The sequence below is a fragment of the Cupressus sempervirens genome, chromosome 4 (assembly GCF_028749045.1).
Source record: "Cupressus sempervirens isolate cs-2001-9-10 chromosome 4, ASM2874904v1, whole genome shotgun sequence".
NCBI classification, from domain to species: Eukaryota; Viridiplantae; Streptophyta; class Pinopsida; order Cupressales; family Cupressaceae; genus Cupressus; species Cupressus sempervirens.
The window spans coordinates 604,158,970-604,180,721 of NC_143121.1; the positions used below are offsets into that span (position 1 = coordinate 604,158,970).

General features: G+C 35.4%; 1 protein-coding gene across 3 annotated transcripts in view; it reads left to right on the forward strand.

Annotated features, from left to right (window-relative positions):
- Positions 1–1,295: 1,295 nt before the first annotated feature.
- Positions 1,296–21,752, forward strand: part of ATAB2 (RNA binding protein) — an 84,199-nt gene continuing 63,742 nt past the window's right edge. For all 3 annotated transcript variants that reach the window (XM_089826120.1, XM_089826121.1, XM_089826122.1), the window contains exons 1-3: positions 1,296–1,819; positions 1,968–2,037; positions 7,733–7,904. In XM_089826120.1, the coding sequence (XP_089682246.1) occupies positions 1,305–1,819; positions 1,968–2,037; positions 7,733–7,904 (757 nt within the window). In that variant the 5' untranslated portion in view covers positions 1,296–1,304. The remainder of the gene's footprint in view (positions 1,820–1,967; positions 2,038–7,732; positions 7,905–21,752) is intronic.

The following is a 21,752-nucleotide window of genomic DNA, read 5'->3' on the forward strand; positions in this document are numbered from 1 at the left end:
TTTTAAAATTGCCAACTACACAGACAAAAAATGTATAGAGAAAGCACGTTTTTTGGGTGCATAAAAATATACCAAAAACAATAGATTGAATAGCATATTCATCCAGAAATAGAAACAGTTCCAACAGAATTAACAAGTTCTAGAGGCCCACACATGATTCACTTTCCGTTTTTTATTGTTGAAAAATATAGCATCCAAACCACCCATTTTATTATGGTCAGGAAAAAATGCGACTAATCTCAAAATAAATATCTCTGGTAATAATTTTCAGAGGTATCCGGCAGCGTCCATGGAGGAAAGGGGCTACTATGAAACCAATGCAAAAAAAATTAAAAAAACTGAAATGCATCGAGTTGGGAATGAAACTATTGTAGAACTCGGATTTAAAAACGTTCTGGAGTGCAAAATGCTTATTTTGAGCATAAAAAATTACAAAACCTAACCTAAATTCTGATTTAGTAAATGAGCCGACCAATGCCTTAATTAAAAGTAAGCAACAAACAAGTCATTCTGCGTACCTTTAAACAGAATGAAAAACTTCAGGCAATGGCGTCGATTGCTCTACCGGGGTCTGCACCAAGAGAAACACAATCTTTGCAACCCACAATTTCCCAAAGACAACAAAGATAAAAAGACTATCGTTGAGCAGTTTTACGGGATGTCTTTGCACTCGAATTCACTTATTCAACTAACACACTGGTTTTTGCATTGAATTGTAGATAAGAACAACACTAATGACCATTTATTAGACATAAATATTTCTGACAAAGCTTTTATTACACATAAATATTCTGACAGAGCTTTTTGGCACCGCCTCATCCTAGAATTTTAGCCTAATTTCTATTGAAGACAAATATTTTTTTCCTTGCCTAATTTCCTGGCAGCCAATGACATGACTAAGAAAATTGTATTTCAATATATTTTAAATACATTTTAATTCAGAAACTTTTAGTGCAACTTAAGGTTAGAGAAAATAGTCAAATTTCATTGGTTCAAAAACAAAAACTAATAACATCTAAATAAATACATAAGTATTTCCTGCCTTTAGACAGGAACTAAAAAATACATATAAATACTAAATCCTTTCCAATAATACCTCTTTAATTAAGCAAAACAGAATACTAATTAGAACCCTTTATAAAGTTTTGTATTTTTATTAGTTTACATAAAATTATTAGAGAATTAAGCGACGTTAAAGAAACACTGGACTTAGGGTAAAGATTGGATAATATACAGGGCAGAACACGTGGCAGAGTTTCAAGGCATAAAAACCCAAACGCTACTCTGAAAGAACCACCCAGGCCATGGGGGTGCTAAGATACATCGCATTGCCAAACAGAGGCATTTATTCGTATTCGTCCCAATCTGTACGACAATTCCCATCACCATGGAAAATTGGCCCGTACTTACAGAGAGTAAAGAGAAGTAGACCACTAAAACCTCCTAGTTGTGCTCTGGAGACAAGCAGTGAGGAACAATCAGGAGGCTTAACTAAAACTAACACCGAATTGGGAGCGCCCACATCAACATCTTCATCCACATTACAGGGAATTGAAGAAGGTTGGGAGGTGACAAAATTAGCACCAGATGTTGATCCACTGAGCATAACAGAATGGGAGCTGGATTTTTGTTCTAGACCCATTTTAGACATCCGTGGTAAAAAGATATGGGAGCTTGTTGTATGCGACAGCAGAAGGGATCTCGAGTTTACCAGATTTTATCCAAACAATGTTATCAACAGTATAACTCTCAAGAATGCCATTATGTCCATTATTCAGACTTTGGGTGTGCCTAAGCCTGAGAGAATTCGCTTTTTCAGGTGGGTGCTATATACTCGTAAACTTGGAATTTGGGCTTTACGTCAGTCGGAAATCAAAGGGGCTAAATGATGGTAGCCACGTCACTGGGAGTCTTAGTTTTTCAAAATATTTTTAGGGAATGCAATAAGAGGCTTCTGGTGATGGCAGGTCACAGATGCAGACAATCGTATCAAAAGCATGTACTGAGCTTGAAATCAAGCCAATTGCAAGCAAAAGGGTATGTATACTGCACTTTTCACACTCGCACGCACACACTCAGAGTCTCTGAATTTACGTCCCCAGAATGTATTCATGGAAACAGAGTTTATTATTATTATCTCAACCATAAATGGAAAACTCTCACTCGGCAACAACTGGCCAAGCTCCTAAAAGTTTATTCAGAAAAAAAGAAAACAGCTAAAGTTTAATTAAAAATACATTTTTTTTTGCAAATCTCAATGGGAAGATGTATTTAATGAGTTAATTAAAGAGAACACAAAAGAAAAAAGCAGAGTTTCGATATTTATAAATGCATAGTGGGTACAAAATTGCTTTCTCATGCAGAATGCTGATAGCAGGAAGCAAAATAGTAAATAGTTTCTGTCAAACTAGAAGTAAATACTAAAAGTTTCTGTTTCCAAGACACAATGGGGATGAGGCTACATGCTATAAAAGCTTAATGTTTCAACCTGCACTGTTTCTATAATTATCTTTTGACTTTCTGAAGTCCCACTTAAGAAATTCTATGTTTCAATCACAAAGAAATGACAACAGCGAAAACAAACAAGGCACAAATTTACAATAGTTTGATCATAACTCCCTTCAAAACAAAGCATCCGAGATGTCCTTGACTTCTTTCAATTGATGAAGTTATTTACATGTGGGTTAACTATCAACAAATTATGATTGCAGCTAAAAGTAGAAACATTTCTTGGCAGTATTAATTTTTGCTTCCATTAAGTCCATCTACAATATAGGCAACTTACACCATGAAATGGAAAACAATTGACAACACATCAACCTGGTAGAATAAGAACCCAGAAAATTGCACAGATGAGTTTTAATTAGAAAATCGCGAGTTTTTCATAAAAACCCACCGAAAAATCGGCGAGTAATCTGCGATTTTTTGGGTGCAGCTGAGTTTTGAAATTGGCAATTAGTTTCGCCAAAAATTCACTGGGCTATAAAACTCGGGCGATTTCCTACTAATCGCAGATTAATCTGTGAGTGTGCCAACTATGATCTCAACTGCTGCGATAGCAAGTAAACTTTCAGTATAGGTGTTTGTCTGAAGATTTTTAATGTCTGAAATCTGCTAGTTTATGCAGGCTGTGAGCAGTTGCTCATGTTTCATTGATACAATCACTTAACTTATGCTTAGTATCAATAGTATTTGTTTTTGTATGATAAAGATGGTATATCGCACTGACAATTCTGTTGCATTAACAAGTGGAACAGGCCTAGTTGGGCTGCAAGCCAAGTCATTATCATGGCTATTGCTCCACTTCAAGCCAAACCATGTCGAGCCCGGCATGAACATTAACGAGACTTTTATGTTGGACTTCTCGATTCTAGCTACTCAGACTCCAGAGTAAGAATAAAAATGCACACTTCAAATATTTTCTTGCCATAATACTATCAAGTGCGATGGATATAGATATGGGAATGCAAATTATCATCTGTCTGCCTTCTGCTCATACACAGCCATTGTTATATGTGTGAAGCAAATAAAGTCGTAAGCAATACATGTGTTGGATGGGATATCACATATCGTTAACCCTGGACACGTGGCAACATTTCGGGTTTCTACGAGTTCACATGACTTGCTTCCTCATATTTCTCCCGAAATCAATATGAATCGTTGATCTTATTTAAGATCAATGGATCCAATTTGTCGTGTTAACCGCATGCGAAAGTTTTGCTTGTGAGTCATTGAAGCATTTATTATTTAGTTTGACTTTGGGAAGCTTCCAGATGTTGGTGCCCAATTCGGTCTTTCAATTTGGGTTTTGGTGCCCTGTTTTTATTACTCATGTATTCTATACATTCAATGTATTATGGGGAGTGAGGTTAATCTAATGTGAAGCTGAAGCTGTAGAGTATTGCTGGTGATTGATTAATAAAACTTAACTAGGTTGTAAGTGGGTTCTGTGTGTATTCTCAGATTGTTGATGCTGTATGTTTATTGTATGCTCTGTTTTCTTTCTTCCTTTATTTTTTGTTTCTCTTTTATTTCCTTACAACTGGTATTAGAGCCGAAGGTTTAGATATCTGGTAAAGCCAAGGGTTTGCAACTGTAAGAAATTTTTTGCAGTCAAAGTAAGGAAAGAAGAAGGTTGGATTTGACTGAAGGAGATTGAATGTTCTAGGAGAACAAGTCGTGTTCATATCCTGCAAAGACAAAAATGAGATTTTTTTTGTGTTTGTGTCTTGTAGAGACAAAGAGATAACCAATCGTGTCTAACCTGTAGAGGCAGAGTAGGAAAGAGTAAAGTGCTGCTAGGAAGCAATTCAAGTATAGGTACCCAGAAACTTGTGAAGAGTTTACTGGAGGGTTTTGTTCGAGTGCACTGAATTCAACAACAATCAGTGATATGGAGAAGTTAAATGGGGCTAACTTTGCCCTGTGGAAATCCCAAATGGAGGGCATATTTATTTTGAAGGATCAGTATTTGCAAATTGAAGGAGTGTCAAAGAAACCCACAACAATGACAGATGAAGATTGGAAGAAGCTGGATAGAAAGACTATTGCATCCATCCGTCAATACCTAGCCAAGAATGTGTATTTTAATGTTGCTGGAGAGAATACAGCAGAAGGGTTATGGAAAAAGTTGCATGATTTATATGAGAAGAATGCAACTTCAAATAAAGTTTTCTTGATGAAGAAATTATACAACCTCAAGATGAAGGAGGGTGCTTCAGTAGCAAAGCGCTTAAATGAGTTCAACACAATCACCAGCCAACTTGCCTCTTTTAAAATTGCTTTGGATGATGAGATTAGAGCCATCCTACTAATGTGTTCCATGCTAGATAGCTGGGAGAACTTGATTGTAGCCATCTATGCTTTTGCAACAACATAAACCTTGAATTTTGATGATGTTTACATAAGCCTAATGAATGAGGAGCTGAGAAGAAAATCTGCCACCAAAAGTAAGGAGGAGGAGCCTTAACTACAACTGACCGTTGTTGGATAATGGAAAGAAGTCATCGATGGCATTCAAGGTCAAGAGGCAGATCAAAATCAAGAAGAGGCAAGCTGACTTGTTTTCATTGTGGAAAGCTGGGCCACATGAAAAGGGAATGTAGAATCTTGAAGAGAGCAAAAGGAGCGAAAATCAGGCAATGCAAATAAGAAATCAGCCTGCACGAATGAAGGTGAGACCATAGTTGTAGCTCCGGAAAATGATGTTTTATTTACTGTTTCAATGGAAGATGCATGTTTGTATACCTCCAGCAGTAGCGTTGATTGGATTCTTGATTCTGGAGCATCTCATCATGTAACCCCAATAAGGATAATTTTGTTGTGTATAATTCTTGCCATTATGGTAGAGTGCATTTAAGAGATAATCACTTTTGTAATATTGTTGGAGTGGGAGATGTCCTAATCAAGACAAAGGATGGGAAAAACATTTTGTTGAGACAAGTTAGACATGTTCCAGAGATGCGTATGAGTGTAATCTCCATGGGACGATTGGATGATGAAGGCTATTCTACAAGCTTTGGAAAAAGTGGCTGGAAAATCAGTGAAGGGCATTGCTCGTGGCTAGAGGATCCAAGAGAGGAACAATGTATGCTCTAAGTGCTATAGTAGAGAAATCAAATGTTGTTGCTGCTGTAAAAGAAGAAATTTCAGCAGATTTGTGGCATAAGCACTTGGGGCACATGAGTTTTTAATATGTCCGTAGTTGATTCTATTCAACTTACAGATGTTTTCATGGTTGTTATAGTGTTCCCGTGTTTGGTGGTTGAGTATTTTGCTTCAGTGTGAATTGGATTCGATGTTTAAGAGGTTGAGAAGTTGGTGTTTATATTAGGAGTTAGCATTGTATCCTCAACTAGTGTTGTTCATAATTCAGAATACAACAAGCTATCTTTTGTTCATAATTCAGTATTTCAGTGATCATGTTGATGAGTTTTCATTTCGAGTTGGAGATGATGTGAAGGTTCCGGATGGTATGCATACTGCTTATTGGTGTTCTCAAATCGTGTGATGATCATGTTGTTGGTTTGCATTGATTGAAGAGATCAGATTTTCTGATTTGGTGGTGTGTTGACATTTCTTCATTTAGGTCGTAGCCAACTTGGAGTAACATGTTGCAATCCTTGGTGCTTCTTTGGCGATGTTGTTGTGTGTTTGTGATTATTGATTTGGGTCATAGTTAAGTCCTTGCTGACTTAATTTGGAACACATTGAAGATTGAGTATATTGTTTATATCTTTTATTATAATAGGTCTTGGCCGACCTAGTTGATGTTTAATCTTTGTAATGTCTATAAATGAGAGATCATTTTGTAACTGTAAAATAGAGACGAAGGAATAGATGCAAGAGATGGTGCAAATGTAAATTGTACTTTATTGGAACTATATTGGCATTTGCAATGCTATTTGTTAGTTCGGTTGTAATGGACAACATGTCCGCCCATTTGTAATCAAAGATTCGATTGGTGAACTCAATCTGTGTTTGCATTGTGAGCAGTGTTCTCTGGGCAGTGAGCATTCAGATTGGGCTGTAAGCCTATGGATTCAAGTGCATTCCTTTTGTTCTTTGTTTACTCTTAACTGGGCAGTACTTTTAGCATAGTACATTCTTCTTATGGATTTAATTTCCACCGGGGTTTTCCCTAACGGGTTTCCTCGAGAGCAAATCTGGTGTTATTATGTGTTGTGAATCTTGCATTACTGTTTATCTTGCAGATCTGAGATTGATTTAATTGGTTAATGCTTTAATTGTTAGCGTATGACTGATTCACCTCCCCTCTTATTCGTGCTTGCCTCCTTTTGGGCTTAACAAATGATATCCTCCATATTTTATTACAGTTAATAGTTTGCATGAACACAATAGTCCAGATTACAGTTAATAGTTTGCATGCACACAAGTTTTTAAGCACAAGAGACATGAGGTGTGTCAAATTGGCTTTAGCTCAGATCAGTCCTACCATATATTTGATTTTGATAGGAAGGTTCATTAGTGCTTAACTTAATAGTATGTAAAAAAATCTCTGCATACGTTTCTATGAGTACTATGTAAATTAATTCCTGTATACATTTCTATTTAGGATTCTTTGATTTACAAAAGATTCTTAAGTTGAATTTTAAGTGGTTATATTGTTGAAAATGTAATGGTTACAAGCATGCTATTGAACCAATGCATGAGGAGGCATATTATCATTCTTGCTAATTTTCTATGGTTTAACAATTTCCTATTCACTATAAAAGACAGGTTTTTAAAACTCTTCTTTGAGGTTCATGAATCATGTAAAGATAATTATGTGTGCGTAGTGCTTTGTAACAAACAAAATATGGCTTCCAACATCACCTTATGAGTTTCAGGTGGTCCAATGAATATGCTCATTTAAGACTTAACTTATATCATCATTCCATGCAAATAAAGCATATATCCATGTAGGATATGCTAACTTCCAGTGCTTCCTTGTGTTTGTTTTCATTACATGCAGATTTGTAGTCTGAACCTTTGGTTATGGTATATAAAAGATTTTGATTTAGCTTATTGTGCACTAACTATGCTAGTATTGTTGAAATAAGTCAAACTTTTTGTTGTTCCAAAGAGTTGTTTATCTACCAACATCCATTATCTGCATTAAGAATGTAGCTAACATTAAATTCTCTAGAACATCCTGCAGCATGTTTTTGTTTCAATAATTCCTCAGAGGTTATCTAATTACCATTTCTTAGCCTAACTGTTACTGTTTCAGTGTCTATCATTAGTTCAGCTGCTAGAGGAGCGGTATGAACCTGTTTATAAGTGCCATCCAGGATTTCAGGAAGGGGCAAAACCTCTTTTGTCAATAGAACAGCCTTTTCCACTGGACTTACCTGATAATCTCTATGGGGAGAAGTGGGCTTTTGTTCAATTGCCTTTGGCAGGTGCTACTCATTTTCTGATTTGAGGATTCTGTTTTCTGGCTTTTCTAGTTTGGTGGATGGCTATTTTGTGTCAAATTTAATCATTTATTTCCTTTAGGACATATATTTGTTAAATCTTTCTTATTTAATACTATCCTTCAGAGAAGACATGAGGTGATCTCTAATTCACTCCTTGTTTTATGTACTAAACATTCTTGCATTTAATTGCCTCATTAACATTTGATGGTTATTTTAGGACTTTGCACACTTACTTTTGGTTTCATAATTATTCAATATATAATTATTTCTTGAATCTAACTTAGAATCCCTTGATACACGCCAAGTGAATACTTACTGGGGTAGGGTAGATAGCTGCCTCCCAAGCACTAAGGAACTGTGAACATTTTAATGAGTTCAACATTTATTATATGTGAGATTTGGATTCTTCACCTCTACGGTTAATGCTATTTGGAAATAGAACCTTTTTTGAAGTCTCTAACCAATAGTTAACACCATATGTGGACAACATCATAATAGAAGTTGCCAATGTGGACAATTTCATATTACGAAAGGTGGAAAAACTTCGGCTGCACTTTTATAAGGGATCTTACAGCATGTTCTTAAGCATCCTTCATTTTGGTAGCATTACGTGGCTTGAAAAAGAAAATAACGTATGAAGATGAAGCATTTGTTGTGAAGATCCCAAACTAAACTCTGTCTGTGATGCAGGAGTGTAGACTGATTTCTTTTTTTCTTTATTCCATGTTTTCTGATTTTTTTGTAATTTTTGATTTAAATAACAAAATAACTTGTAGGAAATAACAAACATTAATCTGAATTCACAACATAGGTAGTTGAAAATTTAATGATTCAATTAATTACTTGCTTAACCAAGAAGGAGCATTATTGAATGAACCTGTTGTTGGCAAGAATACTGCAATGACTAATTACTGGCTCACGTCCTGAACCCAGATGCCAAATCCAATGCCCCAATCGTGCTGCAGGCAGTCGGTAAGACTCACAAAATTGCCCGGTGTGCCAAACTGCCCTATAAGGAAATCACAATTGATTAACATGCAGAGCCGGCCCTTTCAAGCCCAACGCACAGCCCACATGGCAACAACAAACATGAACGCAGGCCCTCAATGATGCTCACATGACTGGAGGTGGAGTATCCACACGGCTGGCAGTAAAATGCAGACCCAATGCTAATGCCGTCTAGCTCCTTGGTGGACGAATTTGGTTCAGAACACTGTCAACACAATTGCTATGCAAAACGCTGCCTCCAGATGCAATTCAGCAGTCCTTTAATGTCAATTTCATTTTCCCCCAGCTTGCAGTCATCAATATGTAGAGAAAATTCAATTCACTTCCCAAATCCAACAAAATCTCACACCAATCTCCAAGGCACTGTATGAACAGTAGGAGATATTCGCAATCTGCTATACCTCAGCAACAGATTACAACACCACTCAAGCAATTCTCAGAAAAGCTTCACAGAAACCCTCAACTGGATAATCAATGAGAAATATAATATTCAAGATGTCTCACATTCTCCCAAGAAGTCATATTTATAATGCAAATTGAGTCAATTAGCTTCACCCACACACCTTTTACTTACAAGCAACTTTTATAATATAAAGTCTAGTCATTTTATAATATAAAGCACAATAATAATTAGTGTGCATTAAATATTCATTAAATTCTATCATACTTAAAATAAATATGACTTCATCAATAATCCATCGTGAGATCAAATACCTAAATGCTAGATGATCACCCTGCCTGAACTGCTCAACCAAAAATAGTAACTGGCCAAAAGTGACTTACTAAAAAATAGTAAGTCCCAAAATAGAAATTTCTTGACAAAGACCCCCAAAACCAAACATCAGCTCATGAGGGTCACAATGATGAGCTGACAAAACCATACTCCAGAAACCTGCTAAATCGGGGACATCACATTTATGAAACACAACTCAAAAGAAATTCAGAAGCAGGCTTTATTGTGGCAGAAATCTTGGCAACCAAATAATTGAATCTTGCAAAAAAAAATCCCTCGTAGGCTCTCTATTGTCTTTCTTGGGCTTTGATAGTTGTGTAAAGAAGATATGTGACTATGTTTTGTTGGTTTGAAGCATGCAAGAAACTTTTTCTTCATTGACCCCCAACGAGTGAAAGAACTAGTAATAAGATGGTGGAATTGATGCACTTTTTTTACCTTGAAATGTCTATAGACTCTATACAAACAAACTACAACATTATTGTTTGCCACACTCATAATAGCACATGCAGCAGCAATGGTTGAAATATGTTTATATGGAAGTTATTTGCCATTAATGTAGAACTTTCGAAAACTCTTCCTTGATTCATGAGGAAGCTCTTGATGTTTTGCTGATGCCAATGGATCAATCGAACCCCATGTTGAAAATGGAGGTGAAGGATTGTTGTTGAGTGATTACTTTTTTGATCAACCAAATTTTGTAGTGGTTCCTTTAAATTGAAAAATAATAGTCTAGAAACTCTATCCCAAACTTGAACGCCACAATGTATAAAACAAAAGTCTTATGTTGTTCCCCATTAGATCCTCAAGACCCTCAAGGTACAACATATTATAGAATGCATGTGTAGTAGAACTACTTTTCAATTAGAGGGAAGCTCTTTGTAAGAAAAAGGAAAATAATTTTGAATAATATGTACTTTCCATCTACAATTTATACAATGTGTTTTGCGGTGGCTCAACTCATTGAATAAATTTAAAGATGTATCTGTTTTGATTAACCTAGGGAAAAAGGTTGAAATGCTCTTCATATTAAGCTAAAAGGTTTTCATACTTTTTGATTCAATTTCTATGACTGCAAGCTTACACTGTTAAGCTAAATGCAAAGATTGAGTAGCGCAAGTAAACAAAAGAATTGAATAAGTTAAAACATAAGAATGTGAACTGTTTGATAAATTAAATTAATGGAGTGATACAAAGCCATGATCTACAACTTTAAACATCTTTGCAATATGTTGGCATTTTAATTTGCACTTTTTAGTGTGACAGAAGAAAATTGACCTATAGGGAACTGCAGTTTGAATGAGAAAGGGAAGCTCTTTACAAATAAAAACTAACCTAATATGAACTGTAAGTATTTACTATTTACTAGTCACTATCTCTACGTAATATTCTAGGTGATTTTGAGTATGTAATACACTGAAGAAAATTTATCTGTTGGTGTTCAAATTTATCTCAATTTGAGTATAAAAATCTCTCATCACAAGGTGTTTCAACACATCAACACTAGATAAGAGATTTTTGTGCTTTTTGGATATGCTTATAGCTACACATTTATATTTTTTAGCCAAATGTATAGATTGAACAATGGAATACATTGAATGGGCCAAAATAAATAGACACAAATGGTAGGGTAAATTAAATAAAGGATTTGGTGCTGACCACGATTTTCACGTTTGAGCAAACCTGGAATAGAAAATTTGTGAATTTGCCAAAGCAATTTAGCCTTCAGCACATATATTGAGACATTTCGATAGACGTTTATTATAAACTATGATTTAATGTTCACATCTCTTGCATGACAAATGATTTTAAAATAGCTGATTCTAGGATATAAATAGTGAATGTGAAAACTTGCATACAGATAAAAATAACATAGCCTGTGCTAAAAATAGAGACTACGTATAACAAATCTCCAAACATGCTCTTTTATTTGAAAGATATGAGTAGCGTGAGCTATTTTTAGCATGCACTAAAAATGAACTTTTGAATGGACAGCTCTGGATGATTTCACTCATTTTGTAGCTTTTCCTTTGATCATGCTTAAGCCTCTAAAAGCATCAAAAACCTTGAAAGTTGAATTCGACATTTTGAATTCCTTTGGTAGACTTCATATGTGACCAATAAATTATGAAACAAACTTTGAACTTGTATTGTTTATTTTTTCATATAGGTGTGCACTTTATTACCATCTGCGCACCCCTAATTGCATAATTATTAAAAATTGGAAAGTCCCATTGTTGAGATGCACTCCTCCACCCTTGATGTGCACTTATGCATTGTGTTTTTTTAATGTATGATCTTTCCTTTATAGAAGTGTGCACTTTTTCTTTCACACACACACACACGTGATAGTGGGGTTTTCGAACATTGATGTGAACTTGTGAAGGTGTGCATTTGCACTCCAATGTGCACCTAATAACTGGATTTGAGAGTTTATCTTGGTGAGATACCATCATCATCCCTCATACACACCTCTATATATTGGTTTTGAATCTTTGCATTTAAGATTTGATTTTTCCTTAATGTCGTTGACCATTTCCCTTAGGGGCAGACTTGGTAATGGGTTTAAACTTCTTTTGAAATTCAATTCCTTTTCATCTCTATGTGGTGTGCCCCTTAGATCAAACATGTGTTTGAAATTTGACAAATATTTTTAATAAAACTTCCTCTCTTTACACAAGGATATGGTTACTTTCAGACGTGTACTTGTAAACCATTATCTTGAAACTTGGAACCTTCATCTGGTTACATTTTTCGTTTTCAAACTTTGAAGTTTAATTTGCCCCTCCAATTTCTCCCCAAAATGTTCATGTTTTTCTTGAGTGTGTTTTCACCAACAAGCTGGAAATGCATTTTTCCATTTAAAATTTTGTGAGGCTTAACATTCCATCTTCACTTTTTCTTACTTTTCACCATTTAAACCTTAAATTTCCATACTTCACCTGGAGTGGGTTTGAGACATGCAGTGAAAAGATTCCAAACCCTTCGCTTTCCACTTAAAACTCATTTAGATTGTGCATATTCATTCAAGAATTTCACTTATTTGTTCAAAACTCCCTTATTTGTTTGGATTGTCCCTTTTATCCATTTGAATTTCAACTTGTGAACAAGAAATCTTACCTCAAGCCCTAAGATCTTTCATTTTCAATTCTGAACTTTTTGAATCTTGCAATTTTCCTTTATACTCATTGGGTGAGATTTCATTGTGGATCTGGAAATGACTTAGACAAGGAGAGTGCATTCTAACAAGAAAACTGGAAATGAACCTCATTTTGGAGTGGAGTTTAAACCACAAGCTGGAAATGAGAAAATTGTTTTGGTTGGAATTCCAACACCAAGCTGGAAATGAGCAAAAGTTTGAGTACAACTTTACTTTTTTAGTGTAAGTCCTTCATAATTTGTGCACAAATGAGACGATGAGCTGGAAATGATTGAAATTTCTCCTCTTTTCACTCACTTGAATTTCTTATTTTGTGGCTTTGATTTCCACTTAGCATTTCCAATTTGACTTTTAATTGTGTTTTCTTATATTACCAAATTCATTCATCTTTCTTGTTCCCCTTTGGTTTCATGACTTCTTCATGTTGGAAAAGAAAAACCGAAGTGGCATCTTTCATTTGTGAAAAAACTTTCTCCCTTGACAACATTTCATCAATATTTTGAAAATTTCTTGACAACCCTCAATTTCACTTCTGTACCCACAGATCTATGACCTGGATAAATAATGTGGTCACTTCCTACGGGGAAGACTAAATCCAAAACAACTACTAGTAAAACTAAAAGCTAAGCAACTTGACGGAAACAACTCAACAAAAAGGGGGTCCTCATTTACAATGGAGCAATGTGTGAAAAGGTCACAGCATGCTCCTAACCTCACGCGTTGTCAATTTTTTGAGTTTTGAACACAACTTCAACAGATGTGCACACCACAACTTGGAATCCTCAAACTTAACTCTGGATGAGTGTCCCCTTTGTAAGGGTGCACCCTGCTATATGTTGGTCCTTAGAGCTCTGAGCTCTCTCCTATATTGAGCGCATGCTAATGGTGAGACTCGGTAAATTGCTCTAAGTTCTAGCAATCTCTCTTTTTAAGACAAGATGGGTGACTTCAAGAGCTAACGTTCTTTTGCAAGAGCTAAGCTTCAAATTTTGTTACAACAGTATAAAAGTCCATTCAAATTCATATATCTAAGTGGACAGATCTTTGCAAATATGTAGTTTTCTTCCCTTTTTATAGATGTACCATCCATACCTATTCATGACTTTCCAAAGATTTGGTAAATTGACCTGTGCACTATTAGCTTGGGGGGATTAAATTTGGATCAATAGATAAAAAGTGTAAGTAAAACGGATCAAAGATTAATGGATGATATTTTTGTTCAAGTGAGCTTTTCCACCCTTTCTGCACAAAAACTTGAGTTTGTTCACTGTGATCTAGAAAGTAGAAGAGGAATTTTAAAAGTTCCAGATTGATTTTAGAGGTTGAAGTTGTCCTTTAGACATAGGCTGTGTGGTTAGATTCAATGTCAGTGCTAAGTGAAACTAAAGTTGATCAGCTCCTTCAGAATATTTAGATATTTCTATAGTACCAAGGTCTTCCAGTGAGCTACTGATTTATTATTTTTAGTGCAAACTGATTTTATCTTTCTGTGCTTTTCGACGTATCTTTATTCTTAGAAATCTGTTTTTGGATCTATGGTCATGCAAGAGATGTGAGTTCTAGAAATTTTCTTGCTAGTTTGTAGTAATGTCTAATTGAAGATTACTTGAGTCCGAATTTACTATTAACAGAGTATATTTTGATGAGTATTCACAAAAAGTCAAATTGTGATATTTCTATCAGGATTCAATAGTGTAGTTTTTGAGTCAAACTCATTGACGCATGAATCATGAGTAGTGCTTCACCTCTGTGAGCATCACCTAGATTTGAGATCATACAAGAGATGTGAGTTCTTGTAATGTTCCGGAGGTGTATGAACAGGTGGACTACAGAGAAAAGACCGTATGAAGAGATTTTTTTTTGCCGTAATTTGACTGAATTGCCATACGGGGTAACTATGCAAATGTAGATGTACGGTGAATGGTGGTACAATGAATGGCGGTATGGTGACTAGATGTACGGTGGTGGAGTGAAAAGTCTCCTAGGAGTTGGAGTGTGGAAATTGTACAATGAAGGAACAACGATGCATGCAAGTCGAATGGTTAGCAATGAGGAGGGATGTACATTCACCCGAGTAATGTGACCTCAACAATACCAAATCCAATGCAAATTGAGACAGTAATGTAAATGGTGACTTTGCCAAACACACATTCAAAAGCCAACACAAGTACTTGAGATTTAATCTTGAAATATATATATTTGCAAATAGAGATGATGCTTCAGATGTGTCAGATCCAAAACAAGTAATATAGACAACAGATTGGGACAGAATAGGGTGAGGATTGAATTCCCACCCAAACCACAAGAGCCAAAAAGGGAAGATCTTGCACTTCCAAAATGGCGAGACGAGTAAAACTCCAGTGGAATTTGCAATACAAAGAAAATAATCCAAATTTCATGCCTAAAACAACTTACAAGACGACCTTATAAAGGGCTTCGGGCAAGCTTCCCGAAGGATTAAAAAAATGCTAACAGGCTGACTAGTTGTTAATGTTATAATTTTGTTGGATAAATTATATTAAATATGAGATATATAATATATGATATATGGAATAATTAACTTATATTTAGAGTGATATTATTATATAATCATAATAATATATTGAGGGTATATTACTTAAATATAACTAATATAAGTTAATATGTTAAAGAGACATGTCTCTTCAAGAGACATGCCTCTTTATCTCACATATATATTCATTCATATAGTAACTTGGAAAACACATAAAAATTCTACAAGTGCTATTACAAGTTACAAATCCTATTTCACTAACACTAGTTACAACAAAATAAAATAAAGAGTGGGCCTGAGAGATAAAGATTTTGATTGTTGGACACAATTAAAAATTATTATTTGATAATATTGGGGACATCGCCGCTGTCTTGGCTCAAAAATTGCTTTCCCTCAAGCAATTGCTAACTTGGATGCTCCAGAATTTTCCCGCCTTCCCAGGTGGCATCCTTAATGGGAAGATCCTTCCATCGCACAAGAAACTCAATGGTGCGGGACCTGAGCCTTTTCTCCTCAACATCTATGATCTCAGCTGGCTCTAGAATTAATTTCCCCTCTTTGTCAATAAGAGGCAATTCCATTGACACTGTGATGCACTGTCTCCAACCATGACACCTAAAAAACATTGTGGATTCGGCTCCCTTTAGGTAGCTCCAATTCATAGGCAACTTCGCCTACCCTCTAAACTACTCTATATAGTTCTTAGAAGAGGGGTTTTAGCTTCTCCTTACTAGATAACTTCAGGGAGGATTGTCTGTATGGTTGAAGCCGAAGGTATACTAGATCACCAACCTCAAAACTTCTCTCAATCTGGTGCTAGTCCGCATACATCTTCTATTGGTTTTGAGCCCTCTATAAATTTTCCTTGAGAGATCTCATGATATCTAAACTCTCCTGTAGCCAATCTTTAGCCCTCGATGTGCGACTGTCACCCAATACCAAATCCATGAATGATGAGGGTTCATAACCATACAACGCCTTGAAGGGTGGCATACCTATTGACATGTGATAGGTAGTGTTGTAGCAGTGCTCACCCAAATGTAGCCAACGAACCCATGCCTTTTGCTACGCTGAAACATAGTTCCTCACATAGCCCTCCAACCATTTGTTCACAATCTTTGTCTATCTATCTGACTGTGGATGGTAGCTTGTACTTGTTGACAACTTTGTCCCCGCCAACCTAAATAACTCCATCCAAAAAGTGCTAAGGAAACGACTATCTCTGTCACTTACTATATTCCGTGGGAGACCATGTAAGCGGAAAACCTCGTGGAAGAATAACTCTGCCACTTGAGATGCCTGATATCTGGTGGAAATGGTAAAGAAATAGGCATACTTGGTCAAAGAGTCAACCGTGACAAAAATGCAATCCTTCCCTTGAACTTTGGGTAGCCTAGTAATGAAATCCGTCAAGATACTTTCCCACTTTTGATCAGGGATTGGCAATAGTTGAAGAAGTCTTGCTGGTAGGGTGTGCTCAGATTTGTTTTGCTGGTAGGTAGAACATTCCCATACATACTACGAGATATCATTCTTGAGGCCCTTCCTTGCAAACCATTCTCGGATCCACCTGTAGGTTTTTAGGTATCCAGGGTGTCCGTCCAAAGGTGAATCGTGCATCTCCTTCAAAATCCTCTCCTTCATTTTGGACTTCGGGATTAGATAGATCCTTTCCTTGTAGTATATGATATCGTCTACCACCTTATACCTATCATCTTGTACTTGACCACTCATCAATTGGTGGGCAAATGTATTCTTGGAGTATTCAACCAAAGGTGTTCCTTCGAGTCCGCTGAAATTTGAGACAAAGAGCATATTGTAGGCCTTCTTGACAGAGCATCGGCCACTACGTTATTTTTCCCTTTACATACTCAATATCAAAGTCAAATGTTTGGATTTCGCTAACCCAGTTTTGTTTTCATTTATTTAAATCTCTCTGCTCTAAAAAATATCTCAAGCTTTTGTGATCTGTTTGCACCGCAAATTTTGCTACAACGAGATATTGCCGAAACTTTGTTAGTGCATGCATGATTGAGAGCATCTCTTTCTCGTAGATGGAGTACAGTCGCTCTACTCCTAAGAGCTTTCGACTCTCGAATGCAATGGGGTGACGATCCTGCATCAATATTGCCCCGATACCTTCTCCTAATGCATCACACTCCAAGATGAAGGGTCGACTGAAGTCAAGTAATGTCAACACCGAACATGAACTCATGACTTCCTTCAACTTGTCGAAGATGTGTTGCACCTTCTTATCCTAATGGAAAGATCCTTTTTTTGTCAGATTTGTTAGTGGTGCACTAAGCTATGAGAACCCCTTCATGAACCTTCTGTAATAATTGTAGAATCCAAAGAATCCACACAAATCGAAGAGATTCTTAGGCGGCGGCCAATCCAAGATGGCTTGAATCTTTTCTTGGTGTATTTGCACCCCTCTGTTGAAGTATAGCATCAGTCGAAGTGATATACTCATTACATTGAGTATTTGTATTCATGACTTATATGAACATTGTATTATGTCTTATATTATTGATAAGAATAATATATATAATACATATTATATATATATAATATAATATTATATATATTATACATTCTATATTATTATATAATAATATAATAATATAATAATAGAGTACATAATGGTTACTATATTAATATTACATATATGCTTAAAGGTGAGTTATACATATAGTTAACTTAAGATGATTAACTATAGGGACATGTCTCTTGAAGAGACATGTCTCCTCTTCTCATATTTATATGAGATCCAATTCTGCATTTGGAAATCATTAGTAACAATGGCCATGATTATACATTTGCAAAAACGATCTTAGTCACTTTAACATGGTATCGGAGTTGAACTACAAATGTAAAATTGCATAATAAAAGAAAAAAAATGTATAAGGAACGAGTTATCCACGGAGAGAAGGTGAACAAATAATCTCTTAAAATTGGTAAAGCAAAAGATGACATAATGGACTATCTACCTTGCACATTGAATACCATTTTCTGTATAGGTGATAAATATACCAAAATAGGCTCGATCCCTTGATGCATGGTGAAATAAATAAATTTAAATCCATATTTAAAATAATTCTCATACATGGCTGATCAAGTCGAGTAATAATAATACACGAGCAAAAGATTCAAGAAACAAATTAAATGTCAAGACACTCCTCATTGCTATACTCGTCCCCCAAGCAGAGCATTGATTAGAAGCAACTAACACAGGGTTGGCAAGACTAGAGAAAGGATGCAGGTATAACTTGCAATTTTGATGCCGATACTTTTACGAATCACCACAAACAACTCTCATTTGCAGAGGGCTCCTCTTTGAATAGTGGTTCGAGCCTCCATGTTCTGGATGAGTGGAAATCAACATGAATACGTGACAAGATGAACACTTTCATGACTGAGAGATCATAAATGGTAAATGGATTCCAAATTTCATAAAATAGATACTGCTTGCAAGTTTGAGTCACCCATTTGGGCTATGCTCTGTTTGTGGATGCCACCGTGGACTAAGTGGAGTGAAAACAAGTTGCGATGGTACATGTCCGAGTCTTTTGGTCCACCGCTCATTGCAATACATCATGCATAGAAATTGCTTAAAGAGTTATGGATATCTCAAACAAGTTTGAAGAAGACCAAGTTAATTTCGATGCTTGAATGATTATGTAGCAGTACAGTTGGCCCAGTTTTTGGCAGAGAAGACAAATGACGGTGAGCATAATGAGGGCTCACATCTCTAAGATTCTAATGTACGAGTTTGGAAAGATTGATGAATGATGGCTTTCTATGAACCAAAAAAAAGAGAAATAAGCTAGGACGTAACAGTGACTCTAACCTAAACATCGGATTGTTGGGGTTGGCCATATCTTGACCATTCGTTGTATAGTTATATGCATCAATTTTATTCACTTGTTAAATTTCTCGTCGTCTCTACACGTTACTTGGCTTCTCCATGCAAAGACTTTGAGAAGGATTTTGAAGCAACTTATAAGGAAAGACTTCCTACGGGTAAGGTCAACACCAAAGGTAAAGTGAATTTAACTCATAACATATATTTTATGTTTTATTCAACGTTAAAATAAATTAATAGTCTACATATTTGATATGTTATGTTATGAATTAATTATTATTGATTATCATGTCATGAGTAAAATTAAGTATTATGTTATATTAATTTTATTATTGAAAATATAAAATGAGGAGTTATGTTATAATACTTTATGTTGTTGTTAGTGATAGGCATGAGTTAAAATTACTAACAGTCTAATTGACATTCTTATTTGATTCATGATTATATTTAATTTGATAATGTTTACGAAATATATAGAGATTCATTATGTGAATATATTATATTTCAATCAGACACCTATCTATATTATTCTTAATTTATTCTTATAAGAGCTATGTACCTTTCTTTTCCTTCGAGAATATAACACCAGTAGCATGTAAGAACATAAGTGAAATCATGAAGTTAATCTAGGTGACTGAGATAACTTTATTAGATTCTACATGGTGACTGCCCTTAGCAAAGGGGATATGCACTAGAAGGTTCCTGTTGAATTAAGGTAAAGAGGACCTGGACAAAATTGAATGCTTTTCTCTTGTCCACATTGGATAGTGTACATTGAAGGTTGTCCATGGGGGTGCAAGGTAGAGGTAAGTATTATATTACTTAAGATTATTAAAAATGTATATAAATAAAGCTAGTCATTATGAATAATGACATCAATCATGAAATTTATAAGGGTATATGGACAATACATACATCCTAAGTTTTAGCTAGGAAATATTATATTGATTTGATTAAAGTATATCTATAGAAAATGGAATATATGAATTTATGGTTAATGTATATACTTAAATTATATATATATTTTTATTGAAATAATTGGGGTCATTCTTAGATTAATGTCTAATAGAATGAAATATCAAATACAAGAATTATTGATGTACAAATGAGAATTTATCATCCTTGAGTATTTTATTTATCTAATCTTTGTAATATCTCGCTTACTTGTTTTTCTATACAAGTATTTGCCTTGATCTTTTCCTTTGAGAATGTTCTTGTAGGAAAAGGAGGATTAATATAAGATTCAAAGAGTCTAACACTTTGTTAAAAGGAAGTTTATTTTAGAAGACTAGAAGATTTATGTTCAGAGGGATTCTGCACATCCATCAGAGGGAGTAGTAGAGGATATGGTTTCATCAATCGTCAGTGATATCAATCATATTGATTCAGAGGGAGTAAACCCATGTTGTGATGGAATCTTCGGTGATTGATAAATTGTAACAGTCAAGAGGACTGTAATTCATGCAACTATGTGAATGGGCCTACCCCTTGTGTACATTATAAGAAAGTTGTGACTTTAATTAAACTATCTGTGAGTCTCTCTTTGATAAATGAAACTTGATGTATGAGTTGTAGAGTCATTCAAGTGGCACAATCATACTCAATCAAGATATTGGCGTATTGTGGATGAGTTTGTGTTAGCTTCTACTATTAAGCTTAATGAATGTTTGGAGCTTCAATGGATGGAAAGAGCAAGTTGGAACTTAGAAAGAAGTCGTCAAATTTGATTGATATAAAAGTGTTCAACGATATAAGAGTCGGAATCTTACATTGTGGGGGGAATAATAGGCAATGCTTCATTCCCACTTGCACCATCCTTAGAAAAGGAGATATTCCATGATCCTCATGGGCAGATAAGTACTTGTATCTTTTACATTTATCTATTCATTTATTTGTAATTCTATACATACTTTAAGGGCTATTTGCTTTTATCTTTTCCTTTATGTTCGAGAATATTCTTATAGGAAAAGAAGGTTGGTACTTTATATATGCTACCAAAATTGTGCAGACTAAATCTAATGATAGTAGTTCCAAAGACCTTGATGATTAAGATGGATAAAGTGAGGCTTTTGAAGAAAATATCTTTGATGATTAAGATTATGAGATTCTTCTACATTAAGAGGGAGTATGACACTTCTTGGAATGTAATACAGGAGCTTAGAAGATTGATACTTAGAGGGAGTCTAGAAATACATGTGGGGGACTGTATGATGTTTATGGGCCTACTCCTATATATATCATGAGAGAGTGATTAGTTCGACAGGCATCCTTAGGTAAAGAGAGTTTCTGAGGAAGTAACTAGAAGGCTTGACTTCCCAGGATCGATGTTCAGAGGGAGAAATTTTGAGATACAATTCTTTGTGGATGATATCTTCTCTTTGTGGAGATGTTCTAAGATAAATTCTTTATAATGCGCTCTCCTCTATGATAGAAGTATGAGGTGAAAACCCTTTGTACCACCCTCTAATTGGGTTCATGGTGGTTACTATTTCACATATGATATGTAATGAAAGGTGACGATCTTTCATTGACATATATAAACAAAAGGTAAC